The following is a 19,164-nucleotide window of genomic DNA, read 5'->3' as shown; positions in this document are numbered from 1 at the left end:
GAAGAATCACGAAGTTGTGAATTAATTGTTCACCAGGGGCTTCTAATGACTTCAAACCCCTTACTCTGTATAAAATTCACTACCTTATATAATTAAATTATACAATTCAAAACCAACTAACCTTTATTTTCATCCCCACCACTGGGATCCTGTTTTCTGCAACTAGATAAGGTCTATACTATAGTTTTTGGTGAAGAAAAAGGACATGTAGATGTGTATTCACTTTTTGCAGTATGATCAATAATGATAGCAAGTAAACATCTGCACACCACTCTCTAGTGTGCATTTTAAAATACACCATTTCACTGGATCTTCATTCTCCATGTGTAAGGCAAGCAGGGAAGACATGATATCCCTTCCATATAGATGTGCAAATGAGGCTCAAAGAACTTGAGTATTAATTACCCAGTGTCACAATGCCAGGAAATGGTACAGTTAGGGTTGAATCTAAGTCTTTGGACTTCAAATCTAGTCCCTCTTTGTACTAGATCATGCTACAACCTACTTTGATTTCCAATGGGCTGTGTAACCAGATGTACCGGCTCTACTGCATGAGAACAACAATTTCTAGTTATTCTATACTGACAGAAGGAATGTATGTCTCATACAGTTAGTCTATGGTACAGAACATTCTGATTCGGTGGGCTTTATTGTTAAGGGACCTTCTCTAGATTCCTCGCTGCTACATATGAAATCTTTGAAAAGGTACTAAACTTCTTTGAGTCTATACATCATAATTTATAAAAAAATGAGAACGATAAGATATACTTCCAAGTGTGAATGTGAGCACTGAAAAGAAGTAATACGTGTGCCTATCACCCTTTCTGGCTCACAGCTTCCTGGTGGAGAGCGCAGTTTCTGCTTGCGAATCCCCTTGTGAGTGTTGAGTATTTAGAGAACTAAAGCTATAGTTCATGACTATAAACCGAGTCTTTATGGTTCTATAGTTGGACATAACCTAGTTATGGGTCCCAGAGAATAACTGATGCAGGTAAACACTTAGAACAACTATGGATGATCTGGATGTGGGCTGCAGATTAATTAATTAATGTAGGCAAGGCAGGTAGTGCATACCTTGTCTTAACCCTGTGGTTGCCTTTTGTGGCTAAAATGCATAGCTGGATGATCCCACACTACAGCAAGGAAGACCACAAGCAAGGGGGAAATCCACCTTCATATTTCCATTTTTAGATTTTCCTTAATTCAAACAGTAAGCCAGAAGGGAAGAAAGGAAATTCTGAGCTGCTGACAAGACATTAAGTTAGATAGACCGATCAATCAATGCCTCTTCCATGTTCTACCTCAAAATAGGGAGGAAAAGAGGAAAACCCACCCCTGAAGGATTTAAGAGTTCCTTGTTGCCACTTCTCCACATTTGATTCATACACTGACCAAAGGCCGCCCAGAGCAGTGTGATTTCATGCACATTTCCAGCCACATCCACCATGAGTTGACAAAGACTAGAGTGTCAGACACTGAATCATCATGGGAGTGTTTATAATATTAATTACACCCATGGAAATTTTCAGCTATTTCCCACTGGAAGAACAGACATTTAATGATGTTACTAGATTTCTAGGAGAACCAAAGTGAATGAGGAAACAGACAGTAGGCTTCTTATTCAGAGGTCAAGAGGAGAACGCCTATAAGCCTGCCACTCTGGAAAGTAAAGCAAAGGTATATTGAATCTTCAAGTGTTCCAGCTATGCAGCTCAGCTGGAACTCCAGCACTGTTCTATCAGGAAATTATTAACTCATTGACAGGGACCCGTCCCAAAGGTGCAGCGGATGCTGCTATCTTTCCAAGATTTTTAATCTCTTACCTGGTTTTAGGTATTTGGAGCCCTGGGGCTTACATTGTAGTAGTATCTGGGTTATAATCTACAAACAGGAATAAGTAATAGTCTAATAACTCTGGCTCTAACCAAACTCGTGTGTTTAACATAAATAAGAATCTTGGAGAGTTAACCCGATGTAAAAAGAGAAACATGGTTACCAAATGGCTGGAGGAGAGATGAACAGATGAGACTTACCAAAGAGTGTAGGGGTCCTTCATAATTAGGAGATGATGACGCCTGTCCTCCATTTCTAGACCAAACAGCTGTGCCTGCTGATATTAAAATGGAGATGGCAATGAGATCTATATAATCTGAAAACCATCTCGCAGATATTTTAAACAGTTCTTTTAGAAATAGCAATGCTTATTTTCATTTGGACAATTAAGATAAATACATGTAAACTTCCCATACAAGAATTTTGGGACAAGGAAAACATTTTCAATTTCAAACTTGATGTAGACTCGGAATTCTCTCAGGCTTCCTCCCAAAAGGGAACATTTATTTTATTTATTTTTAAAGATTTTATTTATTTGACAGAGAGAGACACAGCGAGAGAGGGAACACAAGCAGGGGGAGTGGGAGAGGGAGAAGCAGGCTCCCCGCGGAGCAGGGAGCCCGATGCGGGGCTTGATCCCAGGGTCCTGGGATCATGACCTGAGCCAAAGGCAGGCGCTTAACGACTGAGGCACCCAGCTGCCCCTCGAAAAGGAACATTTAATTGGTTCTGAATTTAACCGAGGAAGGGTTCCTCCTAAAGAAAAGAGATCACTACATAGCCAAGGCACTTTTAAGAAAGCAAAGGGGGATTTTGTTACACCTTCATGCAAGGCCAGTTTGTGAAACCAAAATTCTCTCACCAATGAAAAACAGCATTGCTACTTGTTTTAAAAATGATCCTTAAAAAGGGACAAGCCTTCCAAACTTTTTAAGGGAATAAGATTAGTTGGCAGCGATTCACTAAACCGGAAATTTAAAAACTCAATATAACAACAGTAATAAGTAAGTGGTTTCTTATGAAGAAAATAATTATTTTGTGATCCACTAGACTTGATTCCTGCTACAATAAATATTACATGTCTAACCTACAAAATAAAAACCACTTTTAAATTTAAAGTAATGCATACTCTGTGTGGAAACTAAGAAATAATTCAAGAAAGGGAAAAAATATCTGTGACCTCATTGTAATCTCATGCCCTGACATGGTAGGCATTTAAAAATCCCTTCTTCCTGTCATTTCTGGGTGTGCATGGATGTGTATTTTTATGCTACATAAAAGTAGGATATTTTGTTCAATTACTTGTAGTGACAGAATATGGACAGAGCCAGCTACTTTCAGTGTGAAAATAGCAACTTATCCCCATGTTTACATCTTTGTGAAGTTCTCTCTTCCTAATATGGGGTCTTTCATGGTGCATTAGCTGGACCCCAAAATTGGCCTTGTTTCTGTGTCTCCCACCCAGAGGATGCTGCTCAGGTTTTGGGTTTGTGGCGTTTTCTGGAATGATTTGTGCATCCTAACGTTCCCATCATTAACCTAGAAATGGAGCGGCAGGATGGTGAGCACTGGATTCTCGCCGGAGCGCTGGTACTGATGCTCACGCCTCCTCAGCAAGTCACGTACACTTTCCGGGCCTTAGTATGCTCATCTGTAACATCACAGCGCCAGACCAAAATCGTTCTCAAACTTTATTAGACTCGAGATTCCCCCCCGCCCCCAGATGATAAAATAGATGAAATTAGAGCTGCTTTGTTTGAAATGGGGAACTTGGGAGTTCTCCCTGCTCACACTCCCTCACCCCCTGCCTCATGGGGCTCTCTTTGGCTCTGGGCATTGACACTGGTGATCATGTCCCAGAGCCTATCAGTACAATACTGACTCAGTAGTGGATAACACTTCTGGATTCTCCATTCCTTTTCTATCATGGGGGATGTTTCACAGCTGTTCCATTATCTTCTCAACATCATGTGTGTCCTTTCAGTTTCAATTCTGTCCATTGGGACATGTGGACTTAAAGGTCCAGCACCCTTCTCCATTCGGTGACACCCCCCCACCCCCACCATGTCAATGGAGTTTTGGAAAAGGCTTATATTCGGTCCCACCTAAGCCATGGCCGTCACCTCCGAAAGCTTTGTGCAGTCTGAAACCTCCCACTCTCCACCAGGGAATCCAGTTTATGATGCCCTGTGAGTGCTGCATGCAGGGACTAACAGGGATCGAGGAGGTAGCATTTAGGCAAGTGACTCCACTATAAATCACAGCAAGGTCAAGTTTCAATCAGGTACAGATGCAACTCGGTTTCTTTTTTAGAAGCCACCTGCCCTCCCTCCCAAGAACAGAGACATGCACCAGATAGGGCCTTCTGGAAGCATTTATACTAGAAGGGCAATGAGCCTCTTAAATGGACCTCTGAAAAGTGAAATGCTTTACTAACGTAATTCAACAATTTATAATTTTATTATTTGAAGCCATAGGTCATGCTAATTTGTTGTATTTTAAAGGCAAACATCCCATTTTGCTCCACACAGTTACTTCTCTATTTACAAAATTAGAGTTTTCCTCAGTCATGCCAGTGAGATGGACTTTAAAAAGGACACGTGGAAAATCTAAAATTTCTGTGGACAATGATCCTTTTGAACAGTCTATATTTGATGACGATATAATCTATATTCATATTCCTGACTGCATTAACTGGGTTTTCTCACCTGAGATGTCTTTTTTTTTTAAGATTTTATTTATTTATTTGACAGAGAGAGACACAGTGAGAGAGGGAACACAAGCAGGGGGAGTGGGAGAGGGAGAAGCAGGCTTCCCGCTGAGCAGGGAGCCTGATGCGGGACTCGATCCCAGGACCCTGGAATCATGACCTGAGCCGAAGACAGGTGCTTAACGACTGAGCCACCCAGGTGCCCCCCGAGATGTCTCTTAGAGTCTATTATTCTGTTGACTATCTTCTACAAAGCTAAGAAAAGTTTAAGAAGTTTTCCACATGCCTATGTATTCTTAAAACATTTAATTTTTGAGAAAAATTTTGGATGTGAATGGCTGTACTTTCACATGGCAGTGGAAAAGACAGACCTTTCCGTTTTTCTGTTTGGAAATGTTCTATTTTGAGCTTTTGGAGGGAAGGAGTTTCCACCTGCCGAACCAGGAAGTACAAGAGGGAAACTGTTTTTATACACTGGTACCATGATGGGATTGGGATTTAGGTACAGTACCTGAGAGAGAAGGAGGAGAGCCAACAGGAGTTGAAGGGTTTGATGAAAAGCTGTTGTTAGTGTGATCTGGAGAATAGATCTTAAAACAGTGGGGGGGAAAAAAAACAAACAAACCCTCATTTATTAGGAATAAAGAATCAACATTTCTTTAAATGACAAAGTGTCGTTGCAATTCACCTAAAAATTACAAGTCATAAAATACATGTAACAATTGACTCTAGTATCAATATCGTAAAATGAAAGATTTGACACTTATTTAATTTTTCAAACCAAGAATTATGAGCTCATGTAAGATGGTGGGGACAGTACTGGACCAGGGTCAGCAGACTGTACATTTAATCCTTTCCCTCCCACGCCCTACCATGGCTCCGTGGCCATGAGCAAGCCACATGAACACCCCAAGCCCCCCTTTCTTCCTCCAACAAACAGATTAGACAGCATCATCTCTATGATTTTTGTCCAACTCCTTCTCCACCATGATTGAGGCATTTAATGCCAAGGCTTAAGAATGGCCAGATGAAGTATAAACTTCCACTTAGGTCACAACGCTAAATTAAACTTATTTTATGCTCCCAATGGTAAGGAAAAACCAACTGAAGAGACAAAATGTTAGAGCAACAAATCCCCACTTACATTTGCCAACAACCACGTGTAGATTTTGAAGACAATACCAGGCATACTCCCTCACACAAATGAGGTGTACTACTCTGTCACTAGTAAACATGCAAGAAATGTTCAATTCCAGCCTTCCTGGCGGTGGACGGGCGAGGCAAAGAAGCTGAGTCCCCAGGTACCAATTAGGTGGCAATTTCTCACGGACCTCAGTTATGGTCATTTTTTTTTTTTTAAGTCCCTTTCCCAAAGTGTTTTAGAATTGCCCCCCTGCCAAGTCAGTCTTAGCTGGTCAATGAGCACCATATGAATTTAGAGAAAAATAAGAAACCAAGATAGAAGATCTATATACCGAAAGGCCCTGAGAATATCCACAAATCCATAATTGAGGACTGCTTGGCACCACTGTGAGGAGACAAGCTGGAAGGGTCAGCCATTTACTGGAAGCTTCAGAGATCTCTCCTCAAATTTTCCAATCATCATTCTACAAGAAATCAAAGCTATTTGCCATTCATTTTCTACAATTCCAAATGTCCACTTCTGATTAAAGTTCACCCTTCCACAATGGTACATATGAAGTCCAAAGTCAATATTTCCTCACCGAAGCAAGTGCTTTCCCCAGAGCATCTCCAGTCTGGGAGCTGCCGGCGGCCCCGCTTCCTCTATTTGCTGCAAAAACAAAAGGCAGAATCTGAAAAACCAGGTGGTGAGCCGTCTAACAATTTTCTATTCCTGGTCCATTTACTCACAATTTAATTGCATTTTTAATGCTAATTACAACACATTAATCTTTAATTAGCATTAATTTGTTTGCTGAGGTAGATGTCAAATATATTCATGTTACTTTTTTTACAGATAAAATATAAACCTGACACCTTGGTTTAAAGATGAAGTGTTTCAGTTGTTATCACTTGGCCCCTTGTTGCTCAGGAGTAGTTAGTGGGGAATGGTAGCAAGCATGCGAGCACATGAGGTTCATTGCTAAGCGGTAAGCACTACGTTCAGATCTCTGAAATCCTCAAAGTGTGCCTTTTCTCGCTATTTCATAGAGTCAGTTGAATTGTCTTCACAAGTAATTTACACCTGCTTTCCAGTTTTTAAAAGATTTGATACACAGCAAAATGAGGTGCTCCTCTCAGCAAAAATAAAACAAAGTCTATAACGGGTCTGGCTTCCTAAGAGAGAAAATATTTTTAATATTTTAAGTAACACGTATTCTCCACATACTCCAATCTGTGTTTACATTAAAAAAACAAACAAACAAACAAACAAACTGAACTGTGACGCTATGAAAAATCAGTATGGTCTCAAATTCCGGAGATAAAATAAGTCTACGTATTCACAAAGTTATCTCTGTCATCTTAAACACTGGTATTTTTTACTACAAAATAGTTGAACCTGAGGACTGTTGTGAAAAAGATGCAGATTCTGGCATAGAAGTCAAAGTATCAGCTCTATTGAACAATATTAGTACAACACTTAGAACATTGGGCATGTGACAATTATTAAAGACCGAACATTAGCAAATAAACATAGTATTTAAATAAAACCTATTAAACTTCAAGGAGCCGTCTTTCACTATTTTGTGAAATAAGAACAGGAAATCTCAAATCAACTGATTAATACAAGCAGAACTTCATTGCACGTGACATAATTAAAAAAAAAAAATTCCCAGCCCTCTCCCTGACCCAAGAAAGCGCACTTGCTGACAAATGTGTCATCTGCTTCCAGATCTGTAAAATGGAGTAGTGGGGTCGGATCTCAAGTGGTTGAATTCTCTGCTTCTCTAGGTTATAATTTCATTCTCCTGACCTCTGCTTAGCATAGTTAAATTATGCTTGCTATTTTTATATAGTTATATGTTGGGTATGTCAGTTCAATAATCTTTGGAGGTGTGCTTTATTTGTTTAACAAAACCCACACCCATATTCATTTGTTAATTACTAAAACTGAAAGAAAACTGGTATGCAATAAAAGGAACGCAACCACCCTCTGACAAAACCATCCTTTTTTATATCACAAGTTCATAATATTAAAAGTATATTGGTTATTAGTACTAAGGATTATAAGTATAAGGGCATCTTTGAAATGAGGGTCAGACATACAATTGAGCTAGTGGAAGGGGCTCCCAGATGCCAATAATATTAAAAATACTTAAATATAAGAGATAACTGAAATTAAATCTCATGTGAAAATGAAAATTTCTGCAGTGAGGAGCTCCTAAAAATGAAAAACAATTCTAAAGAGAAAATAATAAAGATTTTGAAAGCACAGAGAGCACTAACATTTTTTCGACATGTACTACGATGGTATTCGGGGGCAATTAGATGCATTTTTTTTTTTCCTAGAAGCAGTATTATCAGATACCTAAAAATTAGATTTACCAGTCAAACAAATTTGTGATCTGCTTGATTAGAAAACAGATCTTTGTGAAATGGAATTTCAGAGCCACACCGGCAAAAAAAATTATATTACCTAACAAAAAAACCTAAATCACCAAAAAAGACAAGAGGTTGTTTCAATTACAGATAAAATTTGTTACAGTAGTAGCTTTCAAAAGACTAAATCTTCCTTTGAACAACTTTAACATGAGGGTGATAAATTTTTCAAAATATATTTTCATGAAAACCAACAGAAATATCTTAGGGACATTTAAAAAATAAATGATATACACACAGCATAAAATCACACTTGAGAAGAGACAAGGTAAGATCATTAAGATTACTTTTGTACTACACCTTTCCAACTAAACTTTCTATTAGTGCCTGTTTTAGGACTCAGGAAGTAGAATAAAAACTAGAATCAACTTCTTACCTCATGTGGTCATGAGAATGTTTCAGAAAACTCCAAAGGCTACTCATGGAAGCTACTGATAAGAACAGACTATTTTTTCCCATGAAGCCATTCTACCTTGCAGCAGCTGGAGGGCCAAACCCAGGGGCTTAAATTTCAAAGCAGCGTACTGGGGCCAATTTGCCCTTTCAGTTGGAATGCCTTTTGTTCTGTTCCAGGAAATGTGGGAGAAGACACATTTCCGAGCCCCTGAACATGTTAGGCTACATGGGTCCTTCTCTTAAAGATTTCTCTTTTTATTTGTGTGACTGCTTTGTCCACAAAGGCATACGTAATCAGAAAGTGAATTTAAATTCTCAAGTGGCATCTTCTTTTTTATACTGAGTAGTAATGGGTCGTGGTTGGCCAAACACACTTCTAATCAAACTTTGTGCTCATCAGGTCCACGTTGTGGCTTTCATGTAACAGGCTCGATTCCTATTCTAGGCCCAAGTTTTTGTCAACTCGTATTATTAGAAATTGCCAAAATGCTCATATAATAGGAAGATAAATAAAAGTACTGCCCCTACTACGTAAAGACAGGATTGATTTCTTTTATTTTAGCTCTAATCAATTTCTGTTGCTCAAGAAAAAAAAAACAAACAAATCAGTCTCTAAAGCAGTAAGGTAAATATGAATAGAAGATGAGCAGTTATTAAAAGGAACTGCAATTTTGTAGGAGGATTCGAGACTGCCAGCCCCCTAAGCATTATTCAGATGGCTTGGACACAGGTGCTGTTGCTGGCTAGAAGATGGAGCAGAAAGAAGGGTCTGGTATCTTCGGTTTCATGTGGGACCACCCTCGGTCTCAATCTCAGCTTTGTGGAAACAGTAATTCCTATTAAAACACACCCTAATCACAACACCAGAATGAGTGGTGTCTGGGGACCGGCTACTGAAAGTCAGAATTTGGAAAATGTGTTATCCCTTTATTGCACACCCGTAACTTCAGGCTGGGAACACTGTGAAGATCTAAAAGGAATAAGAAGTACAATTCATAGTGAATTTATCCAAAAGATGATGACTGCTTTAAAATTTAGGGTTTTTTGAACTGTGTCCAAGTGACCTTCATGTGATTAAACAATTAGAAGCAGCATAATGCTTCCAAAATGAGCCACGAGTTCATCTCTATAAAGATGACAAAAGAAGGAGTATCTCCAGCATTCCTACTATACACAATTTTAGAATAAAGACTCAAATATAGGCCACAATGCACTAATTTTTAGCAGGAGGGATTCCTAGGAATTCAAGGGGGGAGTTGGGCCCCAGGACCATGTGTAGGAAATGGAAGAGAAGACTTAAATCAAACCAGTTTATTGTTCTCCGTTGGTGGTCTTTGTAACTAAGATGCCATGTCACTGCTGGATAAAATCCATATTACTCTCATGCTCTGTGCCTGTTCATCACCCAACTGTATTTGAAGGCTCGAGATTCTTACAAAAGACAAAGTGAATATTATGTGACTATTCTAATAATAAAATTACTGTGAAACCAAGTCCTCAAGGGGAAATGGACATAATGTTTCTACTAGAAAAGCCACATACTAAAATGCATCATGTCATACAAACATGTCATTAGAAGTGAAAGTTGTAAGCCAGATTAATTCAGGAACCAGATAGATATTCCAGGGTAATCCTTAGCATATGTTGCATTAAATCAATCATGGCAGTCTGTTGCTTCAACACTGTTTGGTTTGAGGTTTAAAAACATGGGAAGTACCATGCATTAGAAAGCAGGCCAGTCAAAGACTAATGGAACAATAATAGTTATTATAACCATTATGTTAGTTTTATGCCCAATTCCCTCCGAGGGGAAGGGAGGGTGTGGAGTCCCAAACAAGAAGGGGTCACACCCTGGGAAGGTATACACATGGTATCCCCCAGTGGGGTACTGGAGCACTCCTGTCATTGAGTAACCTCAGGGGACCGTGTTAGGCTAGGCAGCGCTCTCAAGCTTTTTGGTCAAGAAGGGATTGGACATTGTGGGTAAGAAGGAAATACGTAGATAGCAAAATATATGTGGGCTCTATCCTCTAGACATTTCTATCCTCTATAGGTTGGCATCTAAACACTTGCCCACGTACATCCAGCCGCACTGCCCTGGAAGGGTTTTAGGAATATAGTTAACAGGCTCTGATGGTGGTAACTCTGGATTTAGCTCTTCTCTTTAACTGGGTACTCTACCAGTGGAACTAGTAAGAATCCATGCTGTGTCCCATGCATTACATTCCTATAATTCCAGGGAGCTTCATAGACCCTTCCAATTCAGAAACATTGAATGTAACCTCCAGAGTTCGCTGACGAGGCTTCAGAGGAAAACAGTGGACTCCATGCCCCAGGTAAAATAAGTGACAATTCTCTCGAAAATCCACGGATGAATGTGCATTTAAAAAAAAAATAATCCTGTTATGATAATTGGGGTGTGCTGTCCTTCTTAAGCACTTATTTCTCAAAAAATTGATATTGGGCAGTAAAGGGCAAGAGCCAATAAAACAAAACGAGAAACTGTGATCACCCCACCAAGTCAAACAAGCCATCGCAAGCTTCGGCAAGCGTCTGCCATCTTTGAAATGCAGAGGACAGAACAGAGGACAAGGGGGCGTGTTTCCAGGGGGTCACCTTCTGATGGTGCTAAGCTTGCCTCTCACTCCACATGCATTTTGTTGTTCTATGATCAGTTCAGGACATTCACTGACGGCCGGGAGGACACATTATAACATGAAACTCAGAAGCGGGGCAATGATCTCCTTCTGAACTGAAAAAAAAAAAAGCAGCTTCCTAAGACATCAACGCCATTTATGAAGAGATTGCATTGCCTTGCGCTTTTTCACCAAGAAAACTTGAAAAATGTGATGTCCATGTGTTAGTGCTTGAGCCCCATTCTTACGGCATTAGCAGTGCTTACAGTCATTTTCTACGGAATCATGTGTGTAATCTCAAACATGTGTGAGGCTATGTGTTCTCTATTTACCAATTATTTAATTAGCTCTGTTTGTTCTTTGAGATACAGGCAATGTAATATTTCTTTATTTCCTGCATTTCAGAACGAGTATATGCCAAATACTTTCAAAAGTCTACAGATGTATCCTATTAATCCATACTGTTTGTTAGGGAAGTATCACTAACATCAGAAGAGAAATCTTCTCTCCTTGTTACACAGAGGTGCTGCCATCCCTGACTTTTACCACACTCTAAAAATCAATCCAAAGCCTAAGAAAATTAAAGCGGGAAGAAACACAAGCCGCTCGACACCCTGCAATACCAGGGCTTATTAGCATATTTAAATTTTCCTCTGTATTTTAACGTAAGGAATTGCATTCTAGAATGTTCTCCCTTAACATAATCCTAAAGTAATAACTGCATTTATGCAAGTTAATAAAGGTCTGTTCCTCCAAAAAGCTGAATTATCCTCTCTACTTATTTCCTGAGAAGATTATAAAGCTTTCTCACATTCTGCTTATAGATTTTGACAAGTATACCCATGATTATGGAATAATTTATGTAATAAAGTTATTCTTAAAAACCTTTTTCTGGGTTCCAGAAATCTCAGACTTTCACCTTTAAAATTATGGCTCTTTAATTATTGTCGAGACCCTCCCTCCACTTCAATAGGGCCCTGTGGTCTGTATAACAAGTTTACTCCATCTTCAGCGTGTGGTTGAGCCTGTTAGAATGCAGAAGTCATCTACTACTCCACAGCTGCCCAGACCCAGTGAAGAAGGACAGCAGACATTCCTGTTCATCCACAGGCTAATGATGAGTCAACCATCTTAAATAAAGCAAATCTTAGGCCCACGGGGGTTTGTGGCCATGCTGACCACAGCTCATGGAGAATGATTATTCCATCTCAAAATATCTCTTTCTTCCCAAGTTGTGGTGCCTCTCTCCCAGAAAGACTGTTTTGTACATCATTTAACACAACATTTTTTCAAACAATGCCCAAGTATGTTTTCCTCAACTCAAGCTTTTGCTCCACCTTTATACCTTCCTAAAAAAGAAAATTACTCAAACCACAAGTAGACAGGAAATCTGCCGTGTAAGAGGATGAATGACCGGTCATCCTTCTTTATAACGAGACCTCATGACTGCAGAAAGGGGCTTTCCATTTGTCAAACCACACTGAAGTGAAATATGCTTTTCTCACCCTTTCAGTTCTGCACTTCTTTCTTTCTTCTTGTTTTTCAAATCTGCCAAAACTGCACTGATAGCTAACCCAACTTCCCCATGTGACCTCTGTCCATTCCTCTCCAAGGTCAAACTGATGCAACACATTTGTAGAAGCTTTGTTATGAAAAGTTACAAAAATGGAAACTCTTGTAAATTTGCTTCTTAGTGAGACATAATAGCGAAGGGCTGTGAGGTGGCTCATCTCAAGTGTGAAATATATTATTGAATAAGCAGGGAGTGTATTATTTAGGCAGAATTATATTTACAACATTTCAAAGCACATCTCTTCCCTTTCATCAAAAACTCTCCCACGTAAGTGATTCATACCACTTTCCCAACTCCTGCGGACTCTCTACAGAAAATGAAAAACTGCAGAGAGCTAAGGGGAATAAACAGTGGGGTTAGACTGTCACATAGTCTTCTCTCTAAAACATACAGTTAATGTTCTCCTCGGGGACCCACTGGAACAGATCTTGAGGGCAAGCAAGGTGTGAGTTTGAGCTAGGCCCAGATTAGTGGCGACCAGTGAGGTCTGAGGTTTTAATAAGAACTTGGAACGTCCAGGCTGTGTGATTCCTCTGGATGGCAAAGTTGTTAAAGGCCAATGCAGAAGGGGGTGGCTGCCTCCTCCCCAGCCTGGACACTTTCCTCCGGGGGCAGCTGGACACCTGCCTATCTCCTCCCTCCAGGAGAGAGCGCTGGTGGAGGAATCATCGGTCTCGGGAGAGAATTACAATTGACATCATAAGGAACCAGAAGATGATGGTTTAGTTCATTGAGAAGAAGCAGTCTGCTTGGGCCTCAACTCATTAGTAAATCTGCTTGAGAAAAGGCAGTGAGTAACTTCTAGCCCTGATGCCCAGGCATCTGCTCTCTAATCAGTAAGCAAATGCTTCTTCCCCTCTGAAGGACTCCACGACGCCACATTCTCCAGGAGGTGAAGCCATCTAGTTATTAATAATCACCCACGAATTTCACAGGAACTAGTCTCTGGAAGACTGTGGTATGTCATGGTTAAGAGTTTAGCACAGTGACTGGAATTTGGGAAGTGGTCAATAATTACTATTAAGAGCTAACTTGCCCCCTATCTCACTAGTCTTCAGTGGTTTGTCTTATAAAAGTTCACTTTCCTCACTGTTTGAGAGGGCGAGAAGCAAGGTAGTTTGGGTCTAGTTCAACTTTTGTTCAATCTAATAACTCACAATGAACCAAGTAGCCAAATATCAGTTTCTTGTGACCAAAAAAAAAAAAAAAAAAGTGATTATGGATAAGCCAATGACTATTTCTGTTTGGTTCATGTATTTTCATTCAGTTGTGTGACAAATATTCATTGCCTGATTGCTCTTCAATTATGGGGAGAAAAAAGAGGTCCTATATCATGAAACCCTGACCTTGACTGTCGGCATCAGAATTGACATTTCTATGACTCACCCATTATACTGTCGGTCCCGTTGGCAGGAGGTGTACAGGAAGAGGTGCTGTAATGGTTTGTGCCACTACGGTGGAAAGTGGACATCGGAGGAAGACTGGAATTGATGTCTGCTGAGGAGTGTGATGGATAGCTCTGTAGCAAGAAGCAAAAACAAAAGGAGGCCACATTCAACCATGAAATATTTAGTGGGTTAGGTTTCTAATATTCCTTTCAGAACTCTTCATTTTGCAATGGAGACAGCCCTTAGAATTTCAAAATATCCAAGAATACATCTTGCTTAGATCTGACAGCTTTCATTTTTCAGATAATAAAATACAAAGACACATAGTTGGTTTGGGCTTGCATCAAATGTAGAGGAATACAATGGCACTATAGGACAGTGAGAAATGATCACAGTCTCTAAATCTAAAAATTACTGCTTAAAAGAATCTCTGAGGTGTCAGCAACATAAAAGACCATTTCTACTGTTATTTTTTCATATGAACTACTGATCGAGTAAGAAAGATTCCATGATAAAATGAATAAAACAATATCGTGACCTATGGAGTTGACATTGCACTTTATCCTGAACTTTTGGACACTAAATAGCAAACAGCAGCCAGTCTCAAATCCTCCTCCTGCAAAACTGGACCACCTTTCTGAACTCTAGCAAGAACAGAATGGTAAATGGAAAACTTTTAAAAAGTAACGATGATTAAATATCTCTCTAAAACATCAATATGTAAAGCCTTAAATCAATGACTATATTGAATTAAACTGGAATGAATGAAATGAGAAAGACTGATTTGAGTCCTTTCTTTATGTGTCCTCTTCATCAGTAATCTACAAGATAGCTGACTATGAAAAAAGAACATCTTTAGAGGATCATTTGTCCTAAGGTTTGGCTTTGAGATCGATTATTACCCTTGTTGTCCAAATAAGCTGCTTTTCTTGGGGGTGTATCATAGTGCCTGTAAGGTGGCAAATTAGTTGCTACCAACCCATCTGTTTGGGAATGAGCAGATCACCAACAGGGACACAGTTAGTTACCAAAACACATCGAGCTATTTTATTTTTCAAGATAAAAACATAGCTTAAAAAGTTATAGGTATTTGAATGTGTTACAGACATGTAAAGGAAAACTATTTTGGCTAAAATATAATTTTTCTTATATGTAATATATTAACCAGCTATGGATCTTTATTATGTCATTAGTGGAGATTTGATTAAAATTAGAGATCGAATATGATGCTAAAAGTCAGGGGTGTGTACAGCCCAGGCACTATTCATAAGAGTGAAACCCTGGTGTCTTCGTATTTCTGTATTAATTTTGTGAGGCCCATCTTGGGTTCTACCTCTTTCTTCAGTATTCCTTCCTACTTCTAACTCTTGCACGATCTCTTCTCTGAATCCCTAATGCACTCACATTCTGCGCTGTGCCATTTAACACCTAATTATGTGCTACCTTTCATTGCTTTCTCTTTCAAGTGCATTTCCACCTATACTGTAAACTCTTTAAGGGGAAGGAATAGAGCTTATACCTCTGCATCCCCACAACTTGTGGCTGAGTGCTGAACACATAATTATCCTATATCCTCAATGAACAACTGGTTATCAGTTGGCATTTAATAAATACTGAATTGAAATGCCACTTATTTGAAAGAGAACTAAACAGTCTAGAAAACGAACCTACATTAGATCTGCCAATGCCATGGTGGATGCCTTTGACAATATTACCTCTACGCACTCAAAATAGTCCAACTGAAAGGTCAACGTCAGTGAAAAAGTTGAGACGATACCCTTAAAACTTTCCAACTTCCCAAGAATGCCTTTCAAACTTTTTAATTTCATGGACCTCTGTGCTTGAGCAAAAAATTCCTTAGGCCACCTGTTAAACTCATTTCTACTTGCTGCTTACAAAATGCCCCAAGCAGTCCATGAACTTTTCTCCAAACAACGATAGAATGGGCACATTCCATGGTACAGCTAATCTAAAAGACTGGATAAGCCATGGAACACCAAACTTAGAACAACTAATTCTGCTTGACAGCTAAACACAGTAATAAAGAAGAGAAAAAGAAACTGAACATAGAAGAAGGCAACTGAAAGAAAGGGATGGTTTGCCTTCATTTCTACACAATGCTATTCTGTGCTGAGAATAGAGAAACTGTATAAATCAGTCCCAGATATGCAAAAATCAAGACAGAGGTAAAGAATTTTGAAAAATATTTAAACGACTATATAATCACAGGGTGGAATGGGAAAAAGATTTTCACATCGGGGAGGATTTCTAGACCCTTTAACATGGTGCCATATGGGCAGTAATTCAGGATTTAACAGAGAGAGGGTTAATACTGAGTTTAGAGAACGATAAGAAAATTCCTCCCCTTTTGATTTTAATGGGGAAACAAATGCAATCCATTTAAATCAGTTATTTTTAGAGACTCACAGAAAATAGGATGCTGAAAGAAATTAATGAGATTTATAACTACATTATTTTACAAGTGTCTTGAAAACTACTGTCACTCAGAGACGTAATAAACATACTACAGAGAATATCACTGATGTGTGAAGTATGTCTCTTTTAGAGTATTTAGGGACCAAGGATGAGAGGTCCCCTTAGCCTCTCTTCCTCCAGCTATTGATACTGTCTGCCCTGCTTACTACACATAGACAGGGGAGACTGAGAAAGTATAAGAGCTTTACATGCCCACTATTGAATTATTTTTACTTATGATGCCCAATTACAGCATATCTGGAGCCTACTGACAGAATAAGTATTGAAAATGTTTCTATTAATGATACTGTTATTACTAATGGGTTGATAATTCAAAGATTAGAAAATATACTTGGTGGCACATACTAAGAATAAAATCATGCTTTGGGCTCAGGAAGGTTTCACAACCTTGGCACCATTAATCTTTTATGCCAGATAGTTCTTTGCTGTGGGGGTATCTCCTATGCATTGCAGTATGTTTACCCGCATCCCTGGCTTCTATACGCTAGATTCCAGTAACCCTTACCAGTTGGAACATCCAGGAATGTCTTCGGACATTCCCAAATGTTCCCTGAGGGGGTAAAATCACACCTGGTTGAGAATCACCAGGGTAAGGGTTTATTCAGAACTTCTTTTATATTAAAATTGCAGACTCCTAAGACTATTTCACTCTGCGGGGCAAAGACCATGCCAGACAGAGGACTCTATCTTATTTCTAAACAGAACTCTGCCAAGTCATGCCAACCTTAAATCTTCTACAACAACCCATTCCAAAGCTTAACCACAAACTCCATTCTTCTGCGTGACCCTGTATGTGTATCTGTGACATAGCAGTGATTAGCCGTGGGATTGTGTTGTAGAAGCTGAAAGTGTAAAGGGGATTTAAAGAATCAAAACTGGTGATTCGACAGTTGCTACTGAAATGCGTGGATTTGAAGCTTTACAATTATACATTCTGTTACAATACAGTATAAAGCAATGAAGGCAATAATGTTTCTAAAATATTGTACCTTTAGAGACAATACTAATTTGGCCAAATTATACCCAAAATAATACAAGGAAAACACTCTTCTTTTTCTCAAACTATTCCTTTGTTCTGTGTGAGACTGGCTAAAGCTAGAGATGAAAATTGTGAGGAACTACCATTATTTTCAAGTGAAAGGATACTAAGTGCCTACTGCATACTCAAATTATTCTCAGTGTCAGATTTCTGAAAGGCATTTCAGCAAGAGATTTTCAAATGGTTAATACTGAAATTACAATGATTACTAGATATAATAATCTAACAGTTTCCCTATCAGTGAGAAAATTTATTAGGATACATTACCAGAGACCTAATTCATTTACCATTTTTTGAAACAAACCCTTAATCTCTAAGATCTGCTAAACACATTAAGAATGAAACTCCCATGTTCTGTGTTAGATAAGTGACATTACAAATACAGCATCTGACACAACCTGTTGGGTTATTCCTTCAAAATGATCTTTCTTCCTGGTTGATAATATTGTTTTGGTTTTTAAGATTTTCAGCAAAATTTTTTCTAAAAGAAATGCAGTTGGTTTCCTTTTTAAAATTACACTTTTTATGCATTTGAGCACATTTTAAAGATATCTCCGCCCATGCAGTGAATTTGATTGGGATAAAATCAAACCACCTACATCAAAATTCTAGAGCATGATAAGGAAAGAAAGAAAGAAATATGGGAAGAACAAAAATAAATGTCAAATGAACAACTCTTAGAAGGACTGACATTCCATGTTATGCTAGTATATTGCCAAAATCTTTTAGTTGTAATCAAAATTCTCCTCGCTCATAGGACACATGTAGTTTTGATCATGAGTTCCTTAGAGAAGTGGAAAATGATGATGGGGAAATAAAGACGTTGGCCAAGAAGAAATTCTAGTATAATAATAGCTGATATTTCTCTAAGCTTTCGCTCTAATACCTCAAAGTAGGAGGTGGGAGAAGATAAAATTTGCAAGTAAATCATTTGCTATTTACTAAAGATGTGCTGAAATTTGGGATAGTTTGATTTACACATTCAAACTTGGCAGATGATATAAAAAGGCCAATTCTATTTCCATCATTTGCCTCTCGTTAACAGATAGGCTAACTGACCACAGTGTCTCTATCACCAGGTCTAGAGACTGTAACTTCTGAAATACTTTACATTGTCAGAATAGAACATAAGTCACCTTTTCTATGTTTCTAGTGGTTGAACAAAAGAGAGGCAAGACCACAGAAATCCGGAAAGTGCTATTTCCTATTGCAGAGCAGAGAAAGGCACAGGAACCTGGGTGTTAGAAGAACAAGGGGCAATTTTGAGATGAAGAGTAGAGACACAAGGACCACGAAAGATCACTGCATTTGTCAGACCTTTCTGCATTTGTAGGATCACAACTTCATACATTTTTAAAGTTATAGGGCTGCACGAGGGACTCAGTCCCATCTTCCCTGCATCTCACACCTAACTCATGATCTCCATGTAATGCTCGACTTAAGTTCCTAGGTGGATTCTGAGCTGTGGGAGTTTTTGAGGCTGGAAAAGATGAATTGCTTCCTCCAAGATAAAGGGACACACTAGGATGGAT

At 39.0% G+C, this 19,164-nt stretch overlaps 1 protein-coding gene across 15 annotated transcripts in view; it reads right to left on the bottom strand.

Annotated features, from left to right (window-relative positions):
* Positions 1 to 19,164, bottom strand: part of TCF4 (transcription factor 4) — a 350,984-nt gene that overhangs the window by 32,861 nt on the left and 298,959 nt on the right. For 9 of the 15 annotated variants that reach the window (XM_088019640.1, XM_028102890.2, XM_028102892.2 and 6 more), the window contains 4 exons: positions 14,096 to 14,228; positions 6,268 to 6,335; positions 5,055 to 5,133; positions 2,034 to 2,110 (listed from right to left, as the gene is read on the bottom strand). In XM_088019640.1, coding sequence (XP_087875766.1) covers positions 2,034 to 2,110; positions 5,055 to 5,133; positions 6,268 to 6,335; positions 14,096 to 14,228 — 357 coding nt within the window. The remainder of the gene's footprint in view (positions 1 to 2,033; positions 2,111 to 5,054; positions 5,134 to 6,267; positions 6,336 to 14,095; positions 14,229 to 19,164) is intronic. The other 6 variants (XM_088019643.1, XM_088019644.1, XM_088019645.1 and 3 more) reach the window with 1 other exon arrangement.

Source organism: Eumetopias jubatus, unplaced genomic scaffold (assembly GCF_037043125.1).
Source record: "Eumetopias jubatus isolate StellerSeaLion01/CBP00866 unplaced genomic scaffold, mEumJub1_p1.0 scaffold_16, whole genome shotgun sequence".
Lineage (NCBI taxonomy): Eukaryota > Metazoa > Chordata > Mammalia > Carnivora > Otariidae > Eumetopias > Eumetopias jubatus.
Note: the sequence above shows the minus strand (reverse complement) of the source record. Positions and strands in the feature narration are given on the sequence as shown.